This window comes from Ctenopharyngodon idella, chromosome 8 (genome assembly GCF_019924925.1).
Source record: "Ctenopharyngodon idella isolate HZGC_01 chromosome 8, HZGC01, whole genome shotgun sequence".
In the NCBI taxonomy this organism is placed as follows: domain Eukaryota; kingdom Metazoa; phylum Chordata; class Actinopteri; order Cypriniformes; family Xenocyprididae; genus Ctenopharyngodon; species Ctenopharyngodon idella.
The window spans coordinates 11,758,266-11,783,959 of NC_067227.1; the positions used below are offsets into that span (position 1 = coordinate 11,758,266).

Consider the following 25,694-nt stretch of genomic DNA (forward strand, 5'->3'; position numbering starts at 1 on the left):
CAGTTCACCAATTTTTTTTGTACTAACTAACATTTTGAAAACATGAACACTTTCATGAATCCAAAAATTTATGTCAGAGCAGCTTTACAAGCGATTATTTATTTATTATTATTCTTTTTTTTTTTTTTTTTTTGGTTTATGATTTTTAAACGATTGTCAGTGTCAGAGCAATGTTAAGTTAGTAGTGTTCTTGCTTTTAGTTAATCATCAAGAAAAAAGGGTTTAATCCAAAGTTCCTGTCTTTTTGCAGTTAAACAACATTTTGTTACTGCAGTTTTGTTAGATAAGATTAGCTGCCTAACAGCTGAATGAGGAAACACTTCTATTCCTCTTAGATACAGCAATGTCACCGTGTGAGTCAAACTCTGAGTGGATGATACAAAAGCACTAAAAGAGGAAAAAATACCTGCTTATTTCACCTCAGTTAAAATTTTCTCAGATGACTGTTCAACACTCATCAAGATGGAGCTGTATATAATCATTTTCACCCTAACCATTGTTCTTTCAACTAGTGCTGAATGTAAGTTGAAGTTTTTTAATTGCTTAGGTACTATATTCATAAGTGGTAAAATAGCAAACTTGTAACTAATCATTTGTTACACCTATCGTTCATTCAAAACCTGTTTGTGCTTTCATTAGAGTTGAATGTTTCAATAAACGTTTCTGTTACACAGCAATTGTTTACATATTGTGTAAAGTAATCAGAAGATTTGGTTTATAATTTTTTCATTGCTTAAGTATTATTGACAAGTAAATTTCAAAACTCAGTACAAAATGTCTCTGAGAACTATGTAATAAGAACATTTGACTTAATCAGCAAAACAAAATTTACAACAATCCAAATTAATTTAAAAGCAGTGTAGTAACAATGCAACATGTGTTTATATCACCTTTAGAGGTGCTAATAAGAAATTTTAACAGTACAATTAACAATTAACACACTGTAAAAAAAATAAAAATAAAAAAAATCCCCGTAAAATTTTCAGTAAAAAATCAGCAGCTGTGGTTGCCAGAACATTATCGTAAAAAATATGGTAGCTACATTTTAGTTTTTAAGGGACAGCACTTAGCTTACTGTCTATTTTACAGTTCAAAACCGTGTAATTTAAAGGTTTATATTGTAATAAGTATGGTTCATAACTGTTTATTTTACGTACTGTGAAAAAAAAAATCTGTTAAATTTATGGTAAAAAACCTGGCAGCTGTAGCCAGAAATTTACCATGAAAAATACGGTAGCAACATTTTAGGTTTTACAGATTTAACTTAAATTTACAGTTAAAAAAAAACACTTAAGTGATGTAATGTTAATTTACCAACCTATTGAATCTGTTTTGTACCTTTGTAATACACTGACAACACCAAACACAGTGTTGATGAGAGTCACATGATGAATTAAAGCTCATCACAAGCAGCTTCTCCACAAGCTGATAAGGACAATACTAATATATAGAAGGTGCACACCATGTCATTCAATGTACGTTTTTTCACTTTAAATTATACAATGACTTATTTTTCATTTCCAAAAACTGTAAATTTATTAAATGTACCGTTAGATATATTACAGTTATTCACCGTACTTTTTACAAAACAATTAACTGTTTTTCACCATAGCATTTTTCCAATCTTTTACCGTTAAAAATCACAATAATTTTTACAGTGCACAACCTTCTGAATACATCATAATCGTAAATTATGGACTTTAAATTCTGGATAAACTACGGATTTTAAATTATTATAAATATGAGATATTAAAATATAGAAAAAAGATATGTCAAAAGAATATAATAAAAAAAAGTAGGTGATTTACAAACCACTCTCAGCAACAAGAAAAGCTTTTTTGGTTGTTTGTTTGTTTTTTACATTTTGAAGCATTTTGAAAGTGCTTTCTTTGAAGATGTATCTAGCCAGGTGTACATATGTCACGAATGTGGCTCCCGCACCTCCTCCTCCGCACCACCGGAGGGAGCCGTCACCTGAATATTGACTGGTTTTCATTCGGACTACGTTTCCCATAGGCCCTCATTCCTGGGACTGATTGCGCACACACCTGCACCTCATCACACTCACACTATTTAAGTCACACACACACACTCATCGCGAAGTCTTGATTTGCCCCGGTGATCATTACTGAGCGTTTTCTTGTGGATTGTTTCTCTGTTGCTGTTGGACTGTATATTCCCTGTGATTCTCTGCCGCCTGCCCAGATCTGTGCTTGTGTACTGGACTGTGTTTGCTTGCCGCCTGCCCTGATCTCTGCCAGTGACCCGACTCTGTTTGTCTGCCGCCTGCCTCGACTATTGCCTGTCCCTGTTTATGCCTTTGCCCTTGCCCCTGTCTGCATTGGTGATTATCTTAATAAAAGCTGCAAATGGATCCCCACTCTGTCGACCCTTCATTACAACATACTATAATACTTTTTAAAATGAATAAGATCAGCTAACATATAGGCACAGTTGTAGGCAGACAATAGGCACAGCTGAAAAGTACTGCACATATAAACTAAAGTCAAATAAATTGGCCCCACTTTATATTAGGTGGCCTTAACTACTTTGTACTTAATGTAATATATGTAATGTAATATAACTTATGTAATTAATAATTTGATACAATGCACTTATTGTGTACATACATGTTTTTACATTGTACTTATATTTTAAAAATACTTGCATGTAATTATATCTGTAATTAATTTCTGTAATTACATTTATACACTGAACAAAATTATAAACGCAACACTTTTGTTTTTGCCCCCATTTTTCATGAGCTGCGGTCTGGGGGGGGTCCGAAAACCAGTCACTATCTGGTGTGACCACCATTTGCCTCACGCAGTGCAACACATCTCCTTCACATAGAGTTAATCAGGTTGTTGATTGTGGCCTGTGGAATGTTGGTCCACTCCTCTTCAATGGCTGTGCGAAGTTTCTGGATATTGGCAGGAACTGGAACACACTATCGAATATGCCAATCCAGAGCATCCCAAACATGCTCAATGGGTGACACGTCTGGTGAGCATGCTGGATCATGCTGCAACATGAGGTGATGGTCGTGGACGAATGGCACAACAATGGGCCTCAGGATCTCATTACGGTATCTCTGTGCAATCAAAATGCCATCCATAAAATGCACCTGTGTTCGTTGTCCATAAAATACGCCTGCGATATATGTAGTGATTTTTACTTTCGCCCATCCAAGGATGCGAAGTAAAATAGGGATTGGTACTCACGTCACCAGTGACGTTGTAATTTTTGGATCACACGTCTCTTAAGGTGTGGTTATGAGTACATCAGATGACCACTGCCCCCCTTTTCCTAGTTCAGGGCACCAGTCAAGGTCTTTACCTTGGCAGTATGAGAACACTCCCAACAGGGGCTTTCATTCATTTGGAATTAATGTAAAGTGGTCAGCTGATTTATCTGAAAGATTGGTGAGATTGCTAACTTGTAGAGCCTTTTCTGTATTATCAGCACAAGGAAGACACAAGTGTAATAAAAAAGAATAACTAACACAACTACTAAATGAATACCATGAATGATAAAGGAATAAAGTGCATAAGATACATAAAATACAAGTGATTAAGTTGGTGTGGCTTTATTAAGTTGGATAATTACGTTATCTTATGGAAAGATAAACTGTTTCTCTGAAAAATAATAAGGTGGAGAACCTTATTATGCACTAAACAAATAAACGAAAGATTATTTGTTATTAACTAACATCAGCTATATTACATCTAATGGGAATTAGGAAATTATATACTGATAATATAGAACAATGCCAAGGTCTCTGGAAAGAGGTCCGATGACGGTGACGTCTTCCACTGGTTGTGCTGGGTGACAATGCAGTGGGGAGAGGAGCCAGAATCTGTTTCAACAGTCTTGAACCCGAAGCTCTGCGGGATGCTGATCTCCGGAAGCACCAAAGAGTCCTAAAATCTGGAACACGCAGATGAGGCCCTGGCGTAGGTGCAGAAGGTCCTTAACAATCTGGAACACGCAGACGAAGGTACCTTGGAAGCAAGGTTTGCTCTCCTGAGCTTAACCTTGTTGCAAATGTTGTTACTGTCTCACTGGATGGAAACTCTGAATGTAGTGTTTGTTAATGTCCCCAGAAGACCCAAAGACCCAGAATGGTTAAAAGACCCAGAACGGTATATCTGTTATGTCTATCCTCGTGCAGGACAGACTCAGAACGGTGTATCTGTTAATGTCTATCCTCATGCAGGACAGACTCAGAACGGTGTATCTGTTAATGTCTATCCTCGTGCAGGACAGACTCAGAACGGTGTATCTGTTAATGTCTATCCTCGTGCAGGACAGACTCAGAACGGTGTATCTGTTAATGTCTATCCCCGTGCAGGACAGACTCAGAACGGTGTATCTGTTAATGTCTATCCTCATGCAGGACAGACTCAGACCAAGGAATGTCTGTTGAAAGGGTACCTTTATCCCTTTCTGATGAGGAGAAGATTGCAATTTGGCGCTTCTCCATTTGAGTGTTGTGATTGGCTGCTGGCATCAGAGGGGACACACACAGTGTGGCCCACCCTTCTTTCCCCTGTGGAACTCATTTGAATAAAGCACAAAGTTGAAAGTCTTTACAGTGTCTTTAAAGTTTACCAATGCATTTCTCACTTTCCAAACCACCACCAGAATACCTTTGACAATATCCCAAACAAATAGAGACTAAATATGATGGGAAAAGTTTGAACTGTCATGCATTCATTCAATTGTAAATTAACAGCTGAATTTGTGTCAGATGTTGCACTACAAATAGCTGTCACTGAGAATACTTATTTCTGTGAACAAGTATGAAATGGATGTGTGTAGTTTGCATCAGTTCTAAGATTTTCAAACATAGTTTTGAATGGCTTTGGATGGATCTTTGTGATCTCTCTTTGCTTCACCCATTGCTGCTGAGGTCCCAAGGAATTTTTATGGCAGTCTCTGGCCAACCTTAGGAAGTAGTCTCTAGATGGGTGAAGGGCAGAAACTGCATGTGGACCAATGAGAAGTCCTGTCCTTCCCAGGCTTGGTACAAGAGGTCTTCTTCTTGCCCTCTAAGAGAGGTCTGGATGTTGTCCTTACATCTTTATCTGATGGCGTTGGACAGTTTGTTTGTGTTAGTCCACCAAGATCCAATCAAAATGTAGCAAACCTTTGTCTGCTGTTACGGACAGAGAGGGGCCCAACCATAAACTGGGCCCTGGAATGTGCTGTTCACTACATATATCATTTCTAATAAATACTGCAATATTTCATACAAAGATTTAGACAGAATTGTGAACAATATTTGAGAGAAATAGGCCTTTGTGTACATAGAAAAAGTCTTAGATCTTTGAGTTCAGCTCATGAAAAATGGGGGCAAAAACAAAAGTGTTGCGTTTATAATTTTGTTCAGTGTAATTACACTGTTGACCCATCCCTTACACCTTAACTCCTTAAACTTACCCATATCACTAAACCTGTCCCTAACTTTACCCATATCCCACCTCAATAACAGCAAAAGTGTTTTGCAATACAATATGAACACATTTTTTTTGTTTTGTTTTTTTTTAAATGGGACCGCATGTTTTACTATCTATGTGTGCCTTGGCTACTTTGCCGACCGGCTTAACGCTAGTGATCTACGACTATGTGCGCCTTGGCAACATTGCCGACCGGCTTAGCACTAGTAAGACTATGTGTGCCTTGGATACTTTGCCGACCGGCTTAACGCTAGTGATCTACGACTAAGTGCGCCTTGGCAACCTTGCCGACCGGCTTAGCACTAGTAAGACTATGTGCGCCTTGGATACTTTGCTGATCGGCTTAACGCTAGTGATCTACGACTATGTGCGCCTTGGCTACCTTGCCGACCGGCTTAGCACTAGTGATCTAAGACTATGTGCGCCTTGGCTACCTTGCCGACCGGCTTAACGCTAGTGATCTACGACTATGTGCGCCTTGGCTACCTTGCCGACCGGCTTAGAACTAGTGATCTAAGACTATGTGCGCCTTGACTACCTTGCTGACCGGTTTAACACTAGTAAAACTATGTGAGCCTTGGCTACCTTGCCAACCGGCTTAGCATTAGTGATCTAAGACTATATGCACATTGGCTACCTTGCCGACCGGCTTAGCACTAGTGATCTAAGACTATGTGCACCTTGGCTACCTTGCCGACTGGCTTAGCACTAGTGATCTAAGACTATGTGCGCCTTGGCTACCTTGCTGACCGGCTTAACGCTAGTGATCTACGACTATGTGCGCCTTGGCTACCTTGCTGACCAGCTTAGCACTAGTAAGACTATGTGCGCCTTGGCTACCTTGCCGACTGGCTTAGCACTAGTGATCTAAGACTATGAGCGCCTTGGCTACCTTGCCGACCGGCTTAACACTAGTGATCTAAGACTATGTGCACCTTGGCTGCCTTGCCGACTGGCTTAACGCTAGTGATCTAAGACTATGTGCACCTTGGCTACCTTGCCGACTGGCTTAGCACTAGTGATCTAAGACTATGTTCGCCTTGGCTACCTTGCCGACTGGCTTAGCACTAGTGATCTACGACTATGTGCACCTTGGCTACCTTGCTGACCGGTTTAGCACTAGTAAGACTATGTGCGCCTTGGCTACCTTGCCAACCGGCTTAGCATTAGTGATCTACGACTATGTGCGCCTTGGCTACCTTGCCGACCGGCTTAGAACTAGTGTTCTAAGACTATGTGCGCCTTGACTACCTTGCTGACCGGTTTAGCACTAGTAAAACTATGTGAGCCTTGGCTACCTTGCCAACCGGCTTAGCATTAGTGATCTAAGACTATGTGCACATTGGCTACCTTGCCGACCGGCTTAGCACTAGTGATCTAAGACTATGTGCACCTTGGCTACCTTGCCGACTGGCTTAGCACTAGTGATCTAAGACTATGTGCACCTTGGCTACCTTGCTGACTGGCTTAGCACTAGTGATCTAAGACTATGTTCGCCTTGGCTACCTTGCCGACTGGCTTAGCACTAGTGATCTAAGACTATGTTCGCCTTGGCTACCTTGCCGACTGGCTTAGCACTAGTGATCTAAGACTATTTGCGCCTTGGCTACCTTGCCGACCGGCTTAACGCTAGTGATCTACGACTATGTGCGCCTTGGCTACCTTGCTGACCAGCTTAGCACTAGTAAGACTATGTGCGCCTTGGCTACCTTGCCGACTGGCTTAGCACTAGTGATCTAAAACTATGTGCGCCTTGACTACCCTGCTGACTGGCTTAGCACTAGTGATCTAAGACTATGAGCGCCTTGGCTACCTTGCCGACCGGCTTAACACTAGTGATCTAAGACTATGTGCACCTTGGCTGCCTTGCCGACCGGTTTAACGCTAGTGATCTACGACTATGTGCAACTTGGCTACCTTGCTGACCGGTTTAGCACTAGTAAGACTATGTTCGCCTTGGCTACCTTGCCGACTGGCTTAGCACTAGTGATCTAACACTATGTTCGCCTTGGCTACCTTGCCGACTGGCTTAGCACTAGTGATCTAAGACTATGTGCGCCTTGGCTACCTTGCCGACTGGCTTAGCACTAGTGATCTAAGACTATGTGCGCCTTGGCTACCTTGCCGACCGGCTTAACGCTAGTGATCTATGACTATGTGCGCCTTGGCTACCTTGCTGACCGGCTTAGCACTAGTAAGACTATGTGCGCCTTGGCTACGTTGCCGACCGGCTTAGCACTAGTGATCTAAGACTATGTGCACATTGGCTACCTTGCCGACTGGCTTAGCACTAGTGATCTAAGACTATGTGCACCTTGGCTACCTTGCCGACTGGCTTAGCACTAGTGATCTAAGATTATGTGCACCTTGGCTACCTTGCCGACTGGCTTAGCACTAGTGATCTAAGACTATGTTCGCCTTGGCTACTTTGCCGACCGGCTTAACACTAGAAATGCATGCTTTGTGTTCTCATGAGCAATAAATAATGTTGCAAGCTGAACGGTAGGAACCCAGCACCACTGTGCCTGATAAACTTTATAACAATCCAGCTTTTGCTTGGACGCCACCAGATTATAAACAAACATGATGTTTAGTATTAACTGTATTGATAGTTCTTTTAAGTGACTCTGAGTCAGACACATGAGCATCTGACTGCACACATTTAGCATTGCTAATAAACATAGCTCTTGAAAATGAATGTGTCATTGAGTAATACCGCTAGATATGGTGGACGCCGATAAAGCGCAATGCTTATATCACTTTCATCGTTTCATAGACGTGCTAGACAGCGTATTAAATAGCGGAAACAACAATAGACTGCTGCTGCATAACCATGCAGTAAAACTGCTGTTTATATGCTTCAGTGATACACTCGTGCATCTGATGACATGACACTACTTTACACCTGTAAGAAAGCTCATTTAGGAATTGATACCGGACCAGACAAAAGCGCATATGTGGAATAAAAGATAATTTTACTTATCTAAGATGTTGATTCAGGTGCCATCTGAAAGAACGCTGCAGACTGCTAACAGCTATCAATGCCAAATATTTGAATGTTTGAGCAGCGAGCTAATTGGCCGCTGATGCAACAGCAACCAGTCAGCTGTGCTGTGTAGATAATGATGTGATCGCTACCAAGAGTTAAGGACCCATCAACCTGCAACGTTAGAGTTTCTCGCAAGAACTTTGTATTTATCACACAATAATGTAACACACTTTTTTTCCATATGCGTACATAGATATGTACGGAGGAAATTGTCTTTATTTACAATCAAAACCACTAGAAACAAGGAACAACAGAAGCCAGGCTATGTGTCAACGAAAACTACAAACCAAAGGAAAACACAGGGCTATTTATGCATAAGGGCAATCAAGGAACTAAACGAGACACTGTCACACCATGACCTGTCCAGCAGAGGGAGACAGGGAGCACAAGACCAAACTCCTCCTGGGCCTATACCATGAAGCCGGTTTAGGTGGACAGCTATGAAACTAGGTATGTTTCATTTTAGTTTGTGCCAACCCTGGGTTTTAGGTATGAAATTGGCTCAGTTTTGAGCAGTGTTCATCACCATACTAACTTACGTTCTGCTGCTAACCTGCTCCAGGGCAGGGTATGTTCTGGGTAAGAGACCTCAAACTGAAATTGCACCAATCAGCTGTGAGCAAAGTGACACATGCCTGACACAATCACTCCCCCAGTTTCCCTTGCTCTGTCAAATCTCATGTTGACTGTTTAACAATTGGGCCCAAGCCTCCGTTACTAATTCTAAAACATCACTTTAGAACTAGCAATGAACCCAGTGGGCAACTGATGCTGAAAAGACATCAAATTGACTTCAAACATTGACGTCAAAAAAAGGTCAAATATGCAAATCAAACTGATGTCAAAAAATTTGATGTCCACACCAAAATAACAACACAAAATGCTGAGAAGTTTGAAAATGTCTAACAAATGTTTCTATTTATTTCCTATAATAACAATTAATAGTAGTGAACACACAAGCTGCAAACCATGGACACTCACAGAGCAGTGGGCAGCCATTTTGCTGTGGTGCCCAGGGATCAATTGTGGGTTAGGTGCCTTGCTCAAGGGCACCTCAGTCATTTCCTGCCGGTATTGAAAATCTAACCCGCAACCTTCAGGTTACCAGTCTGACTCTCTAACCATTAGGCCACGACTGCCCCAATCCTGCACATGTTAAACTTATATCTAAATAGGTTACGTTTTAAAAGAAAATCTACATTGTTCTTAAGGGGGGCATCTTCCCCCATCTTCCCCCGAAACCTGGCAGCTATTTGAAAATTTGTTTAGACATTTCCAGAGATGTGAGCTCCAGGCTGTCAGTGGCCGTTCAGCACTCGCATCCGCCGAGAACAGCTTTACCTCAGTTAGTCCTTCGGGAATTTGCCGCTGGCTATGTAGATAGTCATTTTTACTATCTACGTTTTGGGAATATCAAATGGGCAATCCTTGGTCTTATTAATCTATTACTTGTTCCAGAGCAAATCGATTTGGCTAAGGGCAGAGTTAAGTTTCATAACTGTCAGTCCTTGATTCTGATTGGTCCATAGCTGTATTTTATTTACGGTAAAGCATGACTATGACTGCTTCACCCAACCACAGAACCACACATCACAGCAATCTGAGGATAGCAGCGCCAGCCAGGCCAGCAGCCTCAGACTCGAAGTTGGTGCTGACGATCACATACTCCGCTTTGCCTAACAACGCCCTTCAGCTGTGACTTATTCACTATACAGCACAGACTCTCGCACCTTATTGCTTACTTATAAAACGGTTAGTTCCAGTCCTTGATTCTGATTGATCAATAGCATAGCACGACTATGACCCCTTCACCAAACGGTTCTGTGTATCACTGCGCAACATCCTTAGCAACCACCCTTAGCAACATAAACTTTTGTTGGTTCTTATTTGAAGAAATTAAATTAAATTAAATTTATATTTGAAATCACCAATGAAATCTGACAACAACTGTCTCATAAATTTTGTTTCTAAACACTCAAATCATGACAAAAATTGTATTTTTCAGGCTGGATCAAGCTAATGCGCATGCACAGTCCTAAATGCGGGTCTCTTGTGCCTCATTTCGGAGGGGCGCGTCTGACTGTTTCTGTAGGAACCGGAGCTTCTAACGGCCACTGCAGTGACGCGATGACTTTACCAATCGGCGATTGGCTCTTATTTAGAAGGCGGGACTTATTCCGCCATATTGCGCGTTGCACTTTCGCCCATTCAAAACAATACGAGTGACACGTCTTGTGTTATTTTATAGTCTTTGGGCTAGTGCTTTATGGTGAATAAGTCACAGCTGAAGGGGTTGCAGGCACTCTGCTTCAGTCGTTCCTAACAATGCCCTTCAACCATGACTTATCACCATACAGCACAGCCTCTCGCACCTTATTGCTTACACATAATACAATAATCTTCAATGAAGCAACTTAGCATTCCTTCCCAGTGGGCACCTTGATATCAATTTGATGTTAAATATTAGTCAAGACTTAATCAATGCAGTATAACATATTTTTTTAAATTCAGTTTGGACGGCTATTTTTTCCAGTGGTATTTGGGTGAAAACAGAAAGTTAATCCCATGCTGAAATTGGTTTAATGTATATATTGGCCAAAATGTTTGTCTTTCAATTTACATCAATCCATGTCATGTTTTAGACATCAAATTGATGTCATATTGACATCACGTTGACATCAGTAATTAGTATGTTTGGCGTACGTCGTCTGATTGATTAAGTTTAAATAGAATTTTTTTTTTGAACTGTAGCCTCGAAACGCATCCATTTGGCACGTCTAAAAAATTCAATGGCTGAAATAGCTCAGTTGGGAGAGCATTAAACTGAAAATCTAAAGGTTATTGGTTCAACCCTGGGTTTCGGCAAAGGAAGCATGTGTTTGTGTGTAAGAACAGCAAAACTGTCTAAGGCACCAGGCTCAAGAAGTTTCAATCTGATGTGAAATGTGCAACAATGTGAAATTTTAACAAAATAAGAGAGATCATACAAAATACATGTTATTTTTTGTTTAGTACTGTCCTGAGTAATATATTTTACATAAAAGATATTTATAGTCCACAAGAAAAAAAAAAGCTGAATTTATTAAAATGGCCTCGTTCAAAAGTTTGTGAACCATTGATTCTTAATGCTGTGTGTGGTTAACTGGATGATCTATGATCTATTTTTTTTTTTATTTTTGTGAAGGTTGTTCATGAGTCCCTTGTTTGTTCTGAGCAGTTAAACTGCCCAATATTCTTCAGAAAAATCTTCCAGGTCCTGTGGATTCTTCAGTTTTCAAGCATTTTTGCATATTTGAGCCCTTTACAGCAGTGACTGCATGATTTTGAGATCTGTCTTTTCACAATGAGGATAATTGAGGGACTCAAGCACTCAAACACAACTATTAAAAAAGGTTCAAACATTCACTGATGCTCCAGAAGGAAATCTGAATTTGAAGATCAAGGTAAATTGTACTTAATTTTTCTTCCGGGGAAACATGCAAGTATCTTCTGTTGCTTCCGAAGGGTAGTACTAAATGAAAAAAAAAAAAAGATATTTAAACAAAATAAGAAAAATTGGGACATCTTCATCCTGTTCATAAGTTTTCACCCCCCGGCTCTTAATGCATCGCATTTCCTTCTGGAGCATCAGTGAACATTTGAACCTTTTTTAATAGTTGTGTTTGAGTCCCTCAATATACTATATACAGTATAAACATCTTTTATGTAAAATATCTTACTCAGGACAGTACTAAACAAAAAATAACATGCATTTTGTATGATCTCTCTTATTTTGTTAAAATTATTCACAATTTCAGTTTCTGCAAGTGGTTCACATACTTTTTCTTGCAACTGTATATATGAAGTGAAATATATAACCTCATTAATTTCTACCCCAAATTCAAGTGTAGCATTAGTTCTGGCAGGTCAAGCTTGCATTAGTTGACTCTCAGCTGATCCACACCTACCTATAGGAATATGACGTTCATTCAGCTATCAGCAGCTTATCGCGTTGCTCAGGAGCAAATTACTCTTCTCCATCCCCAACTCGACCTCTGAAATTCCTTAAAACTACTCTTGAAACTACATTCTGTGACACAATAGCACTAGCATTTGTAAAATTATAGTGGGTTTGTTCTTCTGCCATTAAAGCTCAACTACCATTTACAGCTACTGTCATGGTATACGCTCCTGACTCCCTGTTCATTCATTATTAGTTCAGTGAGTGAATGGCCCTGTGCATGACCTTCTAGTGTGTGTATGAGTTCCTTTGTTATGGTGGACATCATGGGAATTCCCTGTTCACTTGTGGCCCATGCCTGGATTTATTTGACAGCACTACAGCACCGCTGTGAGCATTTTATGACAAAAAGCTTGCAGACCCCTGCTTTATTAGATTTATTGGACATTGTTGCCTATTGCAAGTCGACTGTGAATCTATATCCTCTTCACTCCCCTCTGAATGTGCTTTAATTCTGGAACATTTATTTATTTGTTTGTTTGTTTGTTTGTTTGTTTTTGTTAGTTGTCAATATAAGGTTTAGTAAATTGTTACATAATATACAGGGGCTGGCGATATGAACAAAATCTGGTAATGCTTACAGCCTGCAAAGTAATGCGTAAGTAAAACAAATTTACAGCATACCTTTTGGTAATTATAGTGTACCTATAAAGTATGTACTTGTAGGTATTAGGGAACAATATGTAGAGTTTGGGAAATAAAGGGGTAACAGCCTGGAAAATTAAGAAAAATATAATTATACTGGAAGTATTTAGGCGGAGTCATCCGCTATGTGACTCTGTGCCAAGCACCGTTGCCTCAGAACCATGGTTATGTTGAGTAACCCGTTCCCTTTCAAGATTGGTTCACTCGACATTGCATCACAGCTGACGCTATAGGGAATGTATAAAATCCCCGCCGTGTAAAAACGACACCATCCCCAAATCCACTGCCCAACACAGGGCTAAAGCCATGGCATTAGGCCAATGCAAAAAGAAGTTAAAGCAACAACATATTGGTGCATACACAACATACAATCGGCTCAGACAAGTGGATTACAGTACACAACGTGCAAGCACATGTATGAGGGCGGTGTGAGTAAATAATAACAATGTTACTCACTCAGTGAGGCAATGAGCCGCTGGCTGAAGCCCATAATCACCATGCCAATGCTAAACACTGCCGGTTGTGCAATGTATATAATTTTTCAAAAAAATCCGAAAATAGAGAGCGAATAGTACCACAACAGCACACTAGTGTAGGAGATATTGCAGTAGCCATTTCAGATCCCAAATGGAATTTATTTAAACACTCGACTGTTGTTATGAGTTTGGAGTAAAAACACGTGATGTTTGGCATATTTTGCTTTTTAAATGCACATCATAAGTGACTTAAACTCACAGCGCTTGCAGAGATGGAGCAGCATTTATGATCTGATCACACTTCCGCTCCTCACTATGAAACATTTATTGTCTAGTGTAACGGAGGCCAGCTAGTAGTCACTGTGCAAGTAAACCTCACTCCTCTGATCTCAAGAGCTGCTCTAGCGACTGACGTTAGAGGTTGCAGCCTTTAACCTCCTTGTTAGAGCGTCTGACTCCCACGCCGGAGACCCAGGTTCGAGGCCCGTGCAGAGCGGGCACATGACATGCAATAAAAAATGAAATCATGCGCACGATTTACTAATTCATTCCCTCATTTTACAAAATTGTGCGTATGACTTACTAATTCATTCTCTCAATTTAATATTTTGTTCCCTCGGAGCGCATGATTTATATATCGAGGGAACAAAATAGTACTATTTTTTTCCTGCATGTCATGTCCGGGGCTCTGTTAAGAGTCAGTGATAGATTATGTGTATGTACAGTATCTCACAAAAGTGAGTACACCCCTCACATTTTTGTAAATATTTTATTACATCTTTTCATGTGACAACACTGAAGAAATGACACTTTGCTACAATGTAAAGTAGTGAGTGTACAGCTTGTATAACAGTGTAAATTTGCTGTCCCCTCAAAATAACTCAACACACAGCCATTAATGTCTAAACCGCTGGCCACAAAACTGAGTACACCCCTAAGTGAAAATGTCCAAACTGGGCCCAATTAGCCATTTTCTCTCCCCGGTGTCAAGTAACTCGTTAGTGTTACAAGGTCTCAGGTGTGAATGGGGAGCAGGTGTGTTAAATTTTGTGTTATCGTTCTCACTCTCTCATACTGGTCACTGTAAGTTCAACATGGCACCTCATGGCAAAGAACTCTCTGAGGATCTGAAAAAAAGAATTGTTGCTCTACATAAAGATGGCGTAGGCTATAAGAAGATTGCCAAGACCCTGAAACTGAGCTGCAGCACGTGGCCAAGACCATACAGCGGTTTAACAGGACAGGTTCCACTCAGAACAGGCCTCGCCATGGTTGACCAAAGAAGTTGAGTGCACATGCTCAGCGTCATATCCGGAGGTTGTGTTTGGGAAATAGATGTATGAGTGCTGCCAGCATTGCTGCAGATGTTGAAGGGGTGGGGGGTCAGCCTGTCAGTGCTCAGACCATACGCCGCACACTGCATCAAATTGGTCTGCATGGCTGTCGTCCCAGAAGGAAGCCTCTTCTAAAGATGATGCACAAGAAAGCCCGTAAACAGTTTGCTGAAGACAAGCAGACTAAGGACATGGATTACTGGAACCATGTCCTGTGGTCTGATGAGACCAAGATAAACTTATTTGGTTCAAATGGTGTCAAGCGTGAGTGGCGGCAACCAGGTGAGGAGTACAAAGACAAGTGTGTCTTGCCTACAGTCAAGCATGGTGGTGGGAGTGTCATGGTCTGGGGCTGCATGAGTGCTGCCGGCACTGGGGAGCTACAGTTCATTGAGGGAACCATGAATGCCAACATGTACTGTGACATACTAAAGCAGAGCATGTTCCTCTCTCTTCGGAGACTGGGCCACAGGGCAGTATTCCAACATGATAACGACCCCAAACACTCCTCCAAGACGACCACTGCCTTGCTAAAGAATCTGAGGGTAAAGGTGATGGACTGGCCAAGCATGTCTCCAGACCTAAACCCTATTGGAGGAGTGCAAGGTCTCTAACATCCACCAGCTCCGTGATGTCGTCATGGAGGAGTGGAAGAGGACTCCAGTGGCAACCTGTGAAGCTCTGGTGAACTCCATGCCCAAGTGGGTTAAGACAGTGCTGGAAAATAATGGTGGCCACACAAAATATTGACACTTTGGGCCCAGTTTGGACATTTTCACTTAGGGGTGTACTCACTTTTGTGGCCAGCGGTTTAGACATTAATGGCTGTGTGTTGAGTTATTTTGAGGGGACAGCAAATTTACACTGTTATACAAGCTGTACACTCACTACTTTACATTGTAGCAAAGTGTCATTTCTTCAGTGTTGTCACATGAAAAGATATAATAAAATATTTACAAAAATATGAGGGGTGTACTCACTTCTGTGAGATACTGTATTTTTGTTGTACTTATCCTGTAACTTCATGGAACAAGAGGATAAGAGACACCACTTTAATTTATAGCCTACAGATGTTACACTTACCCTGTAACTTAATAATGCAGAACTACCCTCATGCATTATGAGTGCTTTGGTCTGCAGGACGGCCATCACATGCAAGGCGGAGACGGCCTGTCCAGCGGCACTGTGAGGCTTAGCAGCCAGATCTGCTGTCATCTCATAGGCACTAGACGGGAGCCATGGACAATTTCTCCAGGTGGCGGCACTTTGTGGGCATAAATGCACCGCAATTGCACACTTCACTTGGGTAATCCCCACAAACCTCCTGACAGCCCCACCATTGAGGTTAGTGAGAGAGGAAGAACTTTTGAACAGATTTTGGCACTAATTTGTTTCCATACTGCCAAAGCTGTTCATGCACCTCCGGGACGAAAAGCACGGGGCAGGGCGAGGCAATCTTTGCATCGCGCTGCGAGCCCAGAAATCAATCATCCAACCGCGACCACTCAGAACGAGTCAGAGCGCATGGCAGCCCGGGCAAGCATGGCTATCAACTCTGAGTCCAATTCAGCATGAACAAACACCACCGAAGTGGGAAGCTCAGCATTATCTTCCTCTCCAGAGGACAATAGCCCTCTCACCGATGCAGCTATCAACATCTGATCCTCATCCAGAGCATTGAATGAAGCTCTAGGTTGCCGTGACAGCCCATGCTGTCAGCCGGCAGCTTGGCGGCATACGACACACTAGAGGTGCGGGACATCTGTGGGGATTTACCCGGTGGAAAAATCTCCCACTGTAACCCTCAGAAATCCCAAAATTGTTAACCAGATTGGTGGCTGGGTAATACGTGTTGCGACCAGCAAATACTCATAATGAGAACATGAACCATCCACAAATGCAGTCTTAACATGCTAGGCATGTGAAACAGTGATTGTAGCCATCAGATGAGGACAGGAAGCCAGATGAGGACAGGAATAAATGGATGGAGAGGCATCTTTAAAAACACGCTCGTCACCCATGCTTGCTCTTTCTGGAAATCTGCTCTGAACGCCGAAGTGCTGAGGGGTGAAACGCTGCACTTCTCTGTACACAGCAAGCTGGATGCGAATCACTGCTGGATGTGCCCTCACACCAGCAGAGAGATCTTCCACAATGAGCTGCTTCAAAGCAATTAAAATGGCTGTTTTCAGAGATTATCTCCTTTTTAGGGGTGGTGGCGTAAATGGCCCGCGGGCCGGCAGTTTGAGACTACTGCTTTAGAGAAATTTAGGATGAAAGGAATGAGCGATTGCTGTCACAACCGCTCGGATTCAAAGCAAAGCATGAATGAAGTGGTTTAGTTACCACTTGGAGGTGATTGGGCTCCCAGGCAAGACCCCAATACATCATAGACGTAACGTCGAATATGACTGATTAAATGGGACCTGGTGTTTACACCATGGCATTACAGATGTTTTCCTTTTTTATTCCCACTAGATGGCACTAATCTGCATTGAACAATTGGAATTTAAAGGCATTGGAATTTTAAATCATAATTATTGCATAAATATTAATTAGTACCATGAAATTCTCTCAAAATACAAAAGATAAAAAGATTATTGAATATATTACATCGATTTTACTAAAAAAGAAAAAGTTACATTTCAGGTGTTTGGTCAGTGTGACCCCCAAATGAACAATACCAGAGGGCTAACTTTTAAATAACGTCCTGTTATTGTAGTATTTCAGCCCTGAAAGCTATGCGATATTTACATTGCAATATAGATATGGAAAATCTCTATCGATTGACATCAGCAAGAAATATATTGTATCATATTTTCTCAGCTATCCAATGTAAATAAATTGTTAACCTCAAAAATTGAGCTTATTGTATTTATATGTTTTATGATGCTCAATCTTTTTCAGTTAAACATGAAGCTTTCGAATTCGCTGCATGCTCTGATATGGAAGAAGAGTATTACATTGGATATGATGAAGAGGAGGTGGCGCATGTTGACTTTAAACAGAAGAGAGGAGTAGCAACATTACCTGATTTTGCAGGATCTATAACATTTTATGAAATTGGTGCTGATGCAATAGTAGGATGCAAACGTGACTTACCAGGATTTATTAACATTTTCAAGAGCCTACCACTAGAAATGGGTAAGTCATGAGAATGTGCTGTGAACTTTTACATTTTTATAGTTTTAAATGACACTTTAATGGTTTATAAAGGGTTTTCATAAGCAGTATCACGTAAGCAACAGTGTGTTATTGCTATATCAGCAGTGTCCAAAAAATGTCACAAAATTATGTTTCTGAAGCTACATTCTTACACCACTGGTTCAGGATCTTTTGATGCAAAAAAAAGTGTCCAAACCTCTGTCACTATCACTAATTTGAAAACATAATGTCAGAACCAGCAACGATGGATTAAGTCATTTCTGAGAAGTAACAGAAAGCAGAATGTGTGCATGTTACATCAGATATATGACAAATTCAATACAATAGTACTGAATACAGTAGAAGACAATAGTGTCATTATACAGTTATTCACTTTAAGTAAATTCAAAGCAGATTCATTTCAGTTTATAACATTTAAACTCACGCAAAATGTATACAAAAACAAGATAGTTCCTGACATCCGGGTATGTTAATCGAAGTCTGTGATCCATACTTGGGCTACCAAGTCATATGGATCTATGTTATTTATAGTCTTTAATTTGTCCAAATACCATTGCTTGGCATTGGCATTTAGTCCCAGTATAGGGATAAACTAAACATGGAGCAATTCCTCGAGACCCACACCCGTGGATTTTTACATTTGGCGTGCTGCATTAACTTCCCGGACAGCTCTCTGTGCATTTTATTATTTTTATTTTTATTTTTATTATTATTATTATTATTATTATTATTATTATTATTACACCAGCCTGAACACAGAAATGAAAGCGAGCCTGCCCGGTGTGGGTCCCCGGGGGAATTTCGGTGAGTTTTTGGAGTGGTGCTGGTGAGCTGCTGGTCCCCATTCACCATCTGCCCCGCTGATGAGGACGTCTCCAGCCCCGCTCCTGTTCCAGAGCCCAGCCAGCCACCTCCCATGCCTTGCAAGGAGTGAATGCCAGAGCCCACCACAGATGGAGAGCTCAAGCTTTCCGAGATGCACGAGTCAGTGCCAGAAGTAAAGAGGACTAAGCCAACCATCGGCCTGGAGCCCAAGCACCACAAAAGTCTGACCAGGTGTGTGAGCCGGCAAGGAGGAAAGATATTTATGAGATATCTGCTGAGCTCCATCTCTCCATCCCTTCGTCTCGGCCTTCCCTTCGGCTTCACCTCGGTCCTCAGTCCCACTGGCTCCACTTCAGTCCTCTGGAACCCTGGCTCCATTAAAATTATAAAAATATTAGAAGACTACAAGAGATTTTTGACCTTTCAAACTATATTTCTATTCATAAAAGAATCCTGAAAAAATGTATCAGAAAAAAAAACAACAACAAACAAACAGTAATATCACAGGAATAAATTACATTTTAAAGTATATTCAAAGAGAACATTTATTTTAACTGTAATAATATTCTACAATAATCAAGCATAGTGTTAGATCTGGCAGATCTCAAATCAACTGACCCATGTCTACCTATAGGAATGTGAAATTTATCACAGCATCCAAGCCATTCATTATTATCAGCCGCTTCATGTTTCAGTGTTGCACAGGAGCTAATTGGACACCGAATTTCTGCGGGAAAATCAGTATCTCAATAGGAATCGATTGGGGATATTCACATGAGGGACACGTTCCCCATGCTGAATTTGCATCGGAAATTCATGAACTTGTGCCTCAAAAGTTTATATAATGCATAATAAGATATATTTGCTTACTTGACTGAACTAAAGAATGAACAAATAACATTATCTGTGTTTAGATCTAGATGCACCCCAGACTTCAATCTATCCAAAGGATGATGTGCAGCTGGGTGTTCAGAACACCCTTGTCTGTCATGTGACTGGCTTCTTTCCTCCATCTGTCAACATCTCATGGACTAAGAATAATGTTAATGTGACAGAGGGCATGAGTTTAAGTCAGTACCGTCCAAGGACAGATGATACCTTCAACATCTTTTCCACTCTTAAGTTTACACCTGCTGAAGGAGACATTTACAGCTGCACGGTGAACCACAAAGCCCTCCAAGGGCAACCTCAGACCAAAATATGGGGTGAGTTTGATTTTCAAATGGAATGAAAATTAGACAGTACAGCTTTTTTTCTGTTACAAAAAATAACCTGTTAATCTTTTATCCTATGTATGTATTTTTCAGATGTTGATGTTGCCCTCCCAAGTGTTGGTCCAGATGTGTTCTGTGGAGTGGGTGTGACTCTTGGGCTGTTGGGAGTAGCTGTGGGAACGTTTTTCCTCAATAAAGGACTGTAACTGACTATGAAGCCATGGAAGCAAACTTTGAAAATATCTATTAATTGTTCTACTACTGAGCAATTTGACAAAAATGCTAAAATTAATACACGTGACATTCTGCTTGACAGGTGACCATATTTTGGTTTTTAAAAAAGAGGACAGGGTGGGGGTTGTAAATGCATTTACAACGATGTAATTGAACTTTAATACATAAAGTAATACATTATTTCCATTCAACTTGTGGCCCTTAACAATAAAATAGGTTAGTAACAAACAAATTGTTTAAAAAAAAACTGTTTATTTTCATGGCCATAGGTTAAAATAAAATAAAAAATCACTTGCCATAAAAAAAATATATATGTATTTTAGTCAAAAATAATTTAAGTCCTCCTGATAGTATACTTTCCTGAAGGTAGAATCTTTCCCAACAGTCCTTGATTACCAATCAAGTAGGCATGAAAGTCTTTGCAAGACGTGTTTAAAGTTGTATTGTGTACACAGAAGCCCCTGCTATGTTTCCATCCAACTATTTTATGCGCATTTTGGAATATCGCATAAAAATTGATGGATGGACCCCAAGAACACCAAGATGTGCAAGCAAATGCTGTTTTGGTCATTTTGTAATGCCTGAGCAAAGTCTGTCGGTAAAGTGGTTCAGTATAATTCCCTCCCAGAAGCGCCTCACACGATTGCGTTCACAAACACCAGGGGCCTGTACCATGATGGTAGTTGAACAAACTCAGGATTATAGGATTAGTTTTGAGCTGACAAAACCAAACCACTCCAATCCGGCTTTGTTGGTACCATGATGCTGATCATCAACTTTCTCTGTCAACTCAGGCTTTGATCCTGAGTTTGTGGAGCGCGTGCACATGAATGCGTGACATCAGTGGTGAACAGCCAATCACATGCCTTGCAACAGAGAGAAACTCTGATTCACTTCTCGCAAGAGAGCCAGCGTGATTCAAAACTCTTTTGCTGAAGGTTAAGAGATTGAAGAAAATGAAGAATTCAAACGCATTTACACTAAAGAAAATACTTGTCCATGAAAGAGGAAAAATAAAAGAAATGATCTTGCTCTATCAGTGCAAGTGAAACTTGTGAAGTTAGTTTATATAGTTGCTTGATAATATATAGCAATAGAGACTCAAACATGTAAGGTCACATGTAGTCATTTTTAAAGAGTTATCTATTTATTATACAGCTTATTTATATTACATATGATCTGTATATATTAATATTCATTTAAACTAAATGCTTAATAATAACTGTTAAACTAAAATTGCTTGTGTGTAATGGATTAATAATAATATAGATCATATAATAATTATATAAATCATAAAATAATTCTAATTATCATTAAAGCCAGACAATTTCATCTTTAAATATTTGTTTTTACTATATAGTGACCTTTAATTTGGAGGAAGTGAAACCAGTGGCGTGACTTTATTGCATTGGATGTGTCAGTATCACTTTGCTCACATCTGATTGGTCCAATTTCGGTTTGAGATCTCTTATCCAGAACATAACCTGCCCCGGAGCAGGTTAGCTGTGGAGCGTAAGTTACTATGGTGATTAACACCGCTAAAAGCCAAGTCACTTTCATGGTACCTAAAACCCAGGATTGGCGCAAACTGATCTGGCTAGCCAGTGAATCCGGCTTCATGGTACAGGCCCCAGGCATCTGAATGCAAGATAACATGACAGTGTTTATTGTGTTTCATCTGCACGCTCTGAGGCGCAAGTAATTTATTATATACAGAAATCATTATATACAATGGCTTCTACTGCAGCAACTTCCATTTTTTCTTAGTGATATTTATCGCCAGTTTGTCAGGAAGTGACAATTTTGTTCTCTTTGACTCACAGGATGGAAACGCTGCTTTATTTGCAAATGTTTTATGCGATATTCCAAATTTGCGCCCAAGTTAAATTCGCAACTTTAGATGGAAACATAGCAACTCAGCAGACAAGTGATTCCTTTCCTTTGTCCACTGGCTTTGCATCAGTGAAAAACTCTCTCTACATTTGCATTGTGAGTAGGAATAGCGACTGTAGAATGCAAAAGTTGAATCCCGTACAATTTGGGCGATTTAGAAATCCTGGCCAGATGCATTTTTTAGATCAAAAAGTGGAAAAAAAGGACGTATGGTCACCCTAATGAATACACCCTAATGAATTCAGATTTAATCAACATTTTATTGCCTCTCAAATACTTCAAAGCATGATAAACGTTGCTTTCTATGAAACACCAAACATGCTTATATTAAAGCTCTAAAAGCCTATAATTGAATTAAAAAAAAAAAAAAGCAATTCATAAGAAGTAATCTAAACTCTTATAACATAGTCATAAATTATTGTTTTGAATAACATTAATTAAAAAAAAAAAAAAACACTTTCTCATTGTAACCCTTTCATACTAGTTGTAGTTTTTGGACTTAAAGGGGACCTATTATGCATAATTCACTTTTATAAGGTGCTTGAACTCCGATGTGTGTCTGCAGAAAAACCAGCCTATAATGGTAAAAATCCACTCACTCATTTTTTTTTTTATAATTCCCATAAATCAAAAGCAGTCTCTTCAAACGTGCTGATTCACATTGCCCCCTACAATGACGTCTTTGTAGGAAGAAGCCCCGCCCACAGCCGGTGACAATCTGCCTTATTAGCATAGACACAGCCCTGAGTGAGTCCGCCATTTCTGTATCCTCACTTTAGCAGCTGAGTTGTACAATGTCTACGCCAAAGAGGCATTACAACTTACAAGTGTTGTGTTTTGGGATGTACCAATGTACATAAGAGTCTCCATAAACTCCCTCCATCTGAGTCACTGAGGACATTGTGGCTAAATTTAATTTTCGAAGGAAATGTCCTGAAGAAAGTCGCTAGTCTTATATGTTTGCTCTAATCATTTTTGACTGCTGCACAAACGAGGGGCTTTTCAAAGTAGGATTTTTAAAAAGTTTGAAAGATGGGTCAATACACTTCGTGCGCAAACTTCAGATCCAGACAAAGTAAGTATCACACCTCATATGTTGTGAGTCCTTGCAAATTGCCTTTCTGGAAGAGCTTGTTGGCACTCTGTACGGCTAATGTTGTGCTTACTACCATTGTCTCTGCCTGTTTTCACTAATGTTGCCTTCATGTGCTATCGAGATTATCGTAAATACGAGTTTCCTGGGTAAAAATTGCACATGAATGCCCTTTGAAGTCGCCCACTTTTGTTTTTGCAGGTATGCCGGAGCATGAGCTTTTGAAACTCCACCCTCTTCTTGATAGGGGGCCGGGAGCACCAGCTCATTTGCATTTAAAGAGACACACACAAAAACGGCACGTTTTTGCTCACCCCCAAAAAGTGGCAATTCTAACATGCTATAAAAATGATCTGTAGGGTCTTTCGAGCTAAAAAACTTCTCACACACATACACTGTGGGGACATCAGAGACTTATTTTGCATCTTGCAAAAGGGCAAAATAGGTCCCCTTTAAATGTTTCATGCAAAATGAAAAGAAAAAAAAAACATTGAAATTACACATACATTTAAAAATGAGATGTAAATGAATTTTAAATCACATTACAGTGTAATTATTGTAATTCTTTGCTGCTGTAAGGGAAAATATGTGTTTTGGTTGGGTTTTGTTCATGTTTTAGCTCAGTTTCCTTGGTTTTCATCTGTTTCTATGTTTTTTTATATAGTTTGATTCATTTGCACACCTGGTATTCATTGCGTTGATTGGTTAAGAATGTCTATTTTTGTGTTTTCATCAGTTCATGGTCTGTCTTAATCGTGATACAGTTAATTGCTCTGTTCCAGTTTTTGAAAGTTTTTTTTTTTTTTTGCCATAATATATTGTTTCTTTTCATTTTTTAATAAACCTTTTACTTCTGTACTTCACTTCCATTCTGTCATCTTTATTTTGCAACCACGTTGTGACAGATGCTATTTTCAGAAGCTAATTGTTTTCCTCCTTGATAAACATTACCAAAGATGGGTATAAGGTACTTTGAATTCAGAGAGGCTAAATCACTGTTTGGAAGCATCCGAATATGCTTGTTATAGCAGACTAAGAAACATTATGTTAAAAGAGTATAACACAGTATACTCTACAGTATCAGCCAATCTGATGATATTTGCTGCTCATTTTTTGCACCACTTTCAGAGAAAGCTGGATGCGATGTGAGACCTTAGGTGATGAACTGACCACTTTTACTTGTAAGCATACTCAGTCTATCCAAACTTCGACTAACTTTACCTTGATGAACCCCTTAATTAGTGACACAATACAGAAAACCAATTCTTCTTTGTGCTGGTTAGAACCTGCACCCACATTCCTTTTAAAGCACTGTACCTCTGTTATTTCTGCTCCAATCTTACACCTTGTAAACATGTCTCTCATCTCTGCCACTGTCCCAACACCACTCAAGACAGCTGCCGTTACTCCCATTCTCAAAAAATAAAAGGTAAATGTGACGAGCAGGGCGGGCGAGAGCCGTGAGGGAACGGCGCGAGGCCGGTGACGCGAGGGTTAACGAGCTCCACCTGTGAGGCGCACCGGCCTCGAGTCTCTCACGGCTCTCGCCCGCCCTGCTCGTCACAGTAAAACTTTCTATGAAGCTTGTATTTATAATGTATTATAAGGGTATTCTTAATGCATTATAATACATGCATAATGCCTTATAAACAACCTTATAATATGTTGTATCATCTTATAAATAATCATAACAACAGGTACAATACATTATAATTAGTGCTGTCAATCGATTAAAAAAATTAACTAGATTAATCACATTTTTTCTGTGATTAATTGTGATTAATCGCAATTAAAAACTTCAGTTTTATACGTTTTTAATATATTTTATAATGTAATAATTTCACAGTTAATCTCCAAATTAATGTAGAAACAACATAAAGACATACATAAACAACATAAACAACATATTTTATTCAATGGCATCTTTTTATGAATGAAGGCCAGTATCAGTGATACTAATACTGCTACTGATGTCTCGATGAAATAGATTTTTCCCCCAATTTTAAACATGAATTATAACCATTCAACGTTACAGTTCAGGGGTGTCAAACATATGGCCTGTGGGCCAAATACAGCCCATAAAGGTGTCCAATCCAGCCTGGAGGATGATAAATAAAAAATAGAGATGCACTGGTCCACTGGCCATAAATCCGATATCCGAGTTTTATTTTGGCCGATCTCCATTCTGGACTTGCAAACAAACTGCTTTGCAATCATTTCCCTAAATTGTAATTTGTGTGGAAATATTACGAAGTCGGTAAACAGGACGTTAACACAGGCACACGCTGAATACGGACACAAAGA

General features: G+C 40.0%; 1 protein-coding gene across 1 annotated transcript; it reads left to right on the forward strand.

The window, feature by feature from the left end:
* Nucleotides 1-24,437, forward strand: LOC127517138 (HLA class II histocompatibility antigen, DP alpha 1 chain-like). Its single transcript, XM_051902364.1, has 4 exons — nt 1-520; nt 17,874-18,110; nt 19,871-20,161; nt 20,264-24,437. Exons 1-4 carry the CDS (start codon nt 463-465, stop codon nt 20,374-20,376), a joined length of 699 nt encoding a protein of 232 aa, XP_051758324.1. The 5' UTR covers nt 1-462; the 3' UTR covers nt 20,377-24,437.
* Nucleotides 24,438-25,694: the final 1,257 nt, after the last annotated feature.

Excerpts from the sequence above, each read along its gene's own strand:
- LOC127517138 (XM_051902364.1), top strand. The coding sequence starts at position 463 with ATGGAGCTGTATATAATCATTTTCACCCTAACCATTGTTCTTTCAACT. Across the intron at positions 521-17,873 it reads TCTTTCAACTAGTGCTGAAT|TTAAACATGAAGCTTTCGAA; the intron begins GTAAGTTGAAGT and ends AATCTTTTTCAG. Across the intron at positions 20,162-20,263 it reads ACCTCAGACCAAAATATGGG|ATGTTGATGTTGCCCTCCCA; the intron begins GTGAGTTTGATT and ends TGTATTTTTCAG.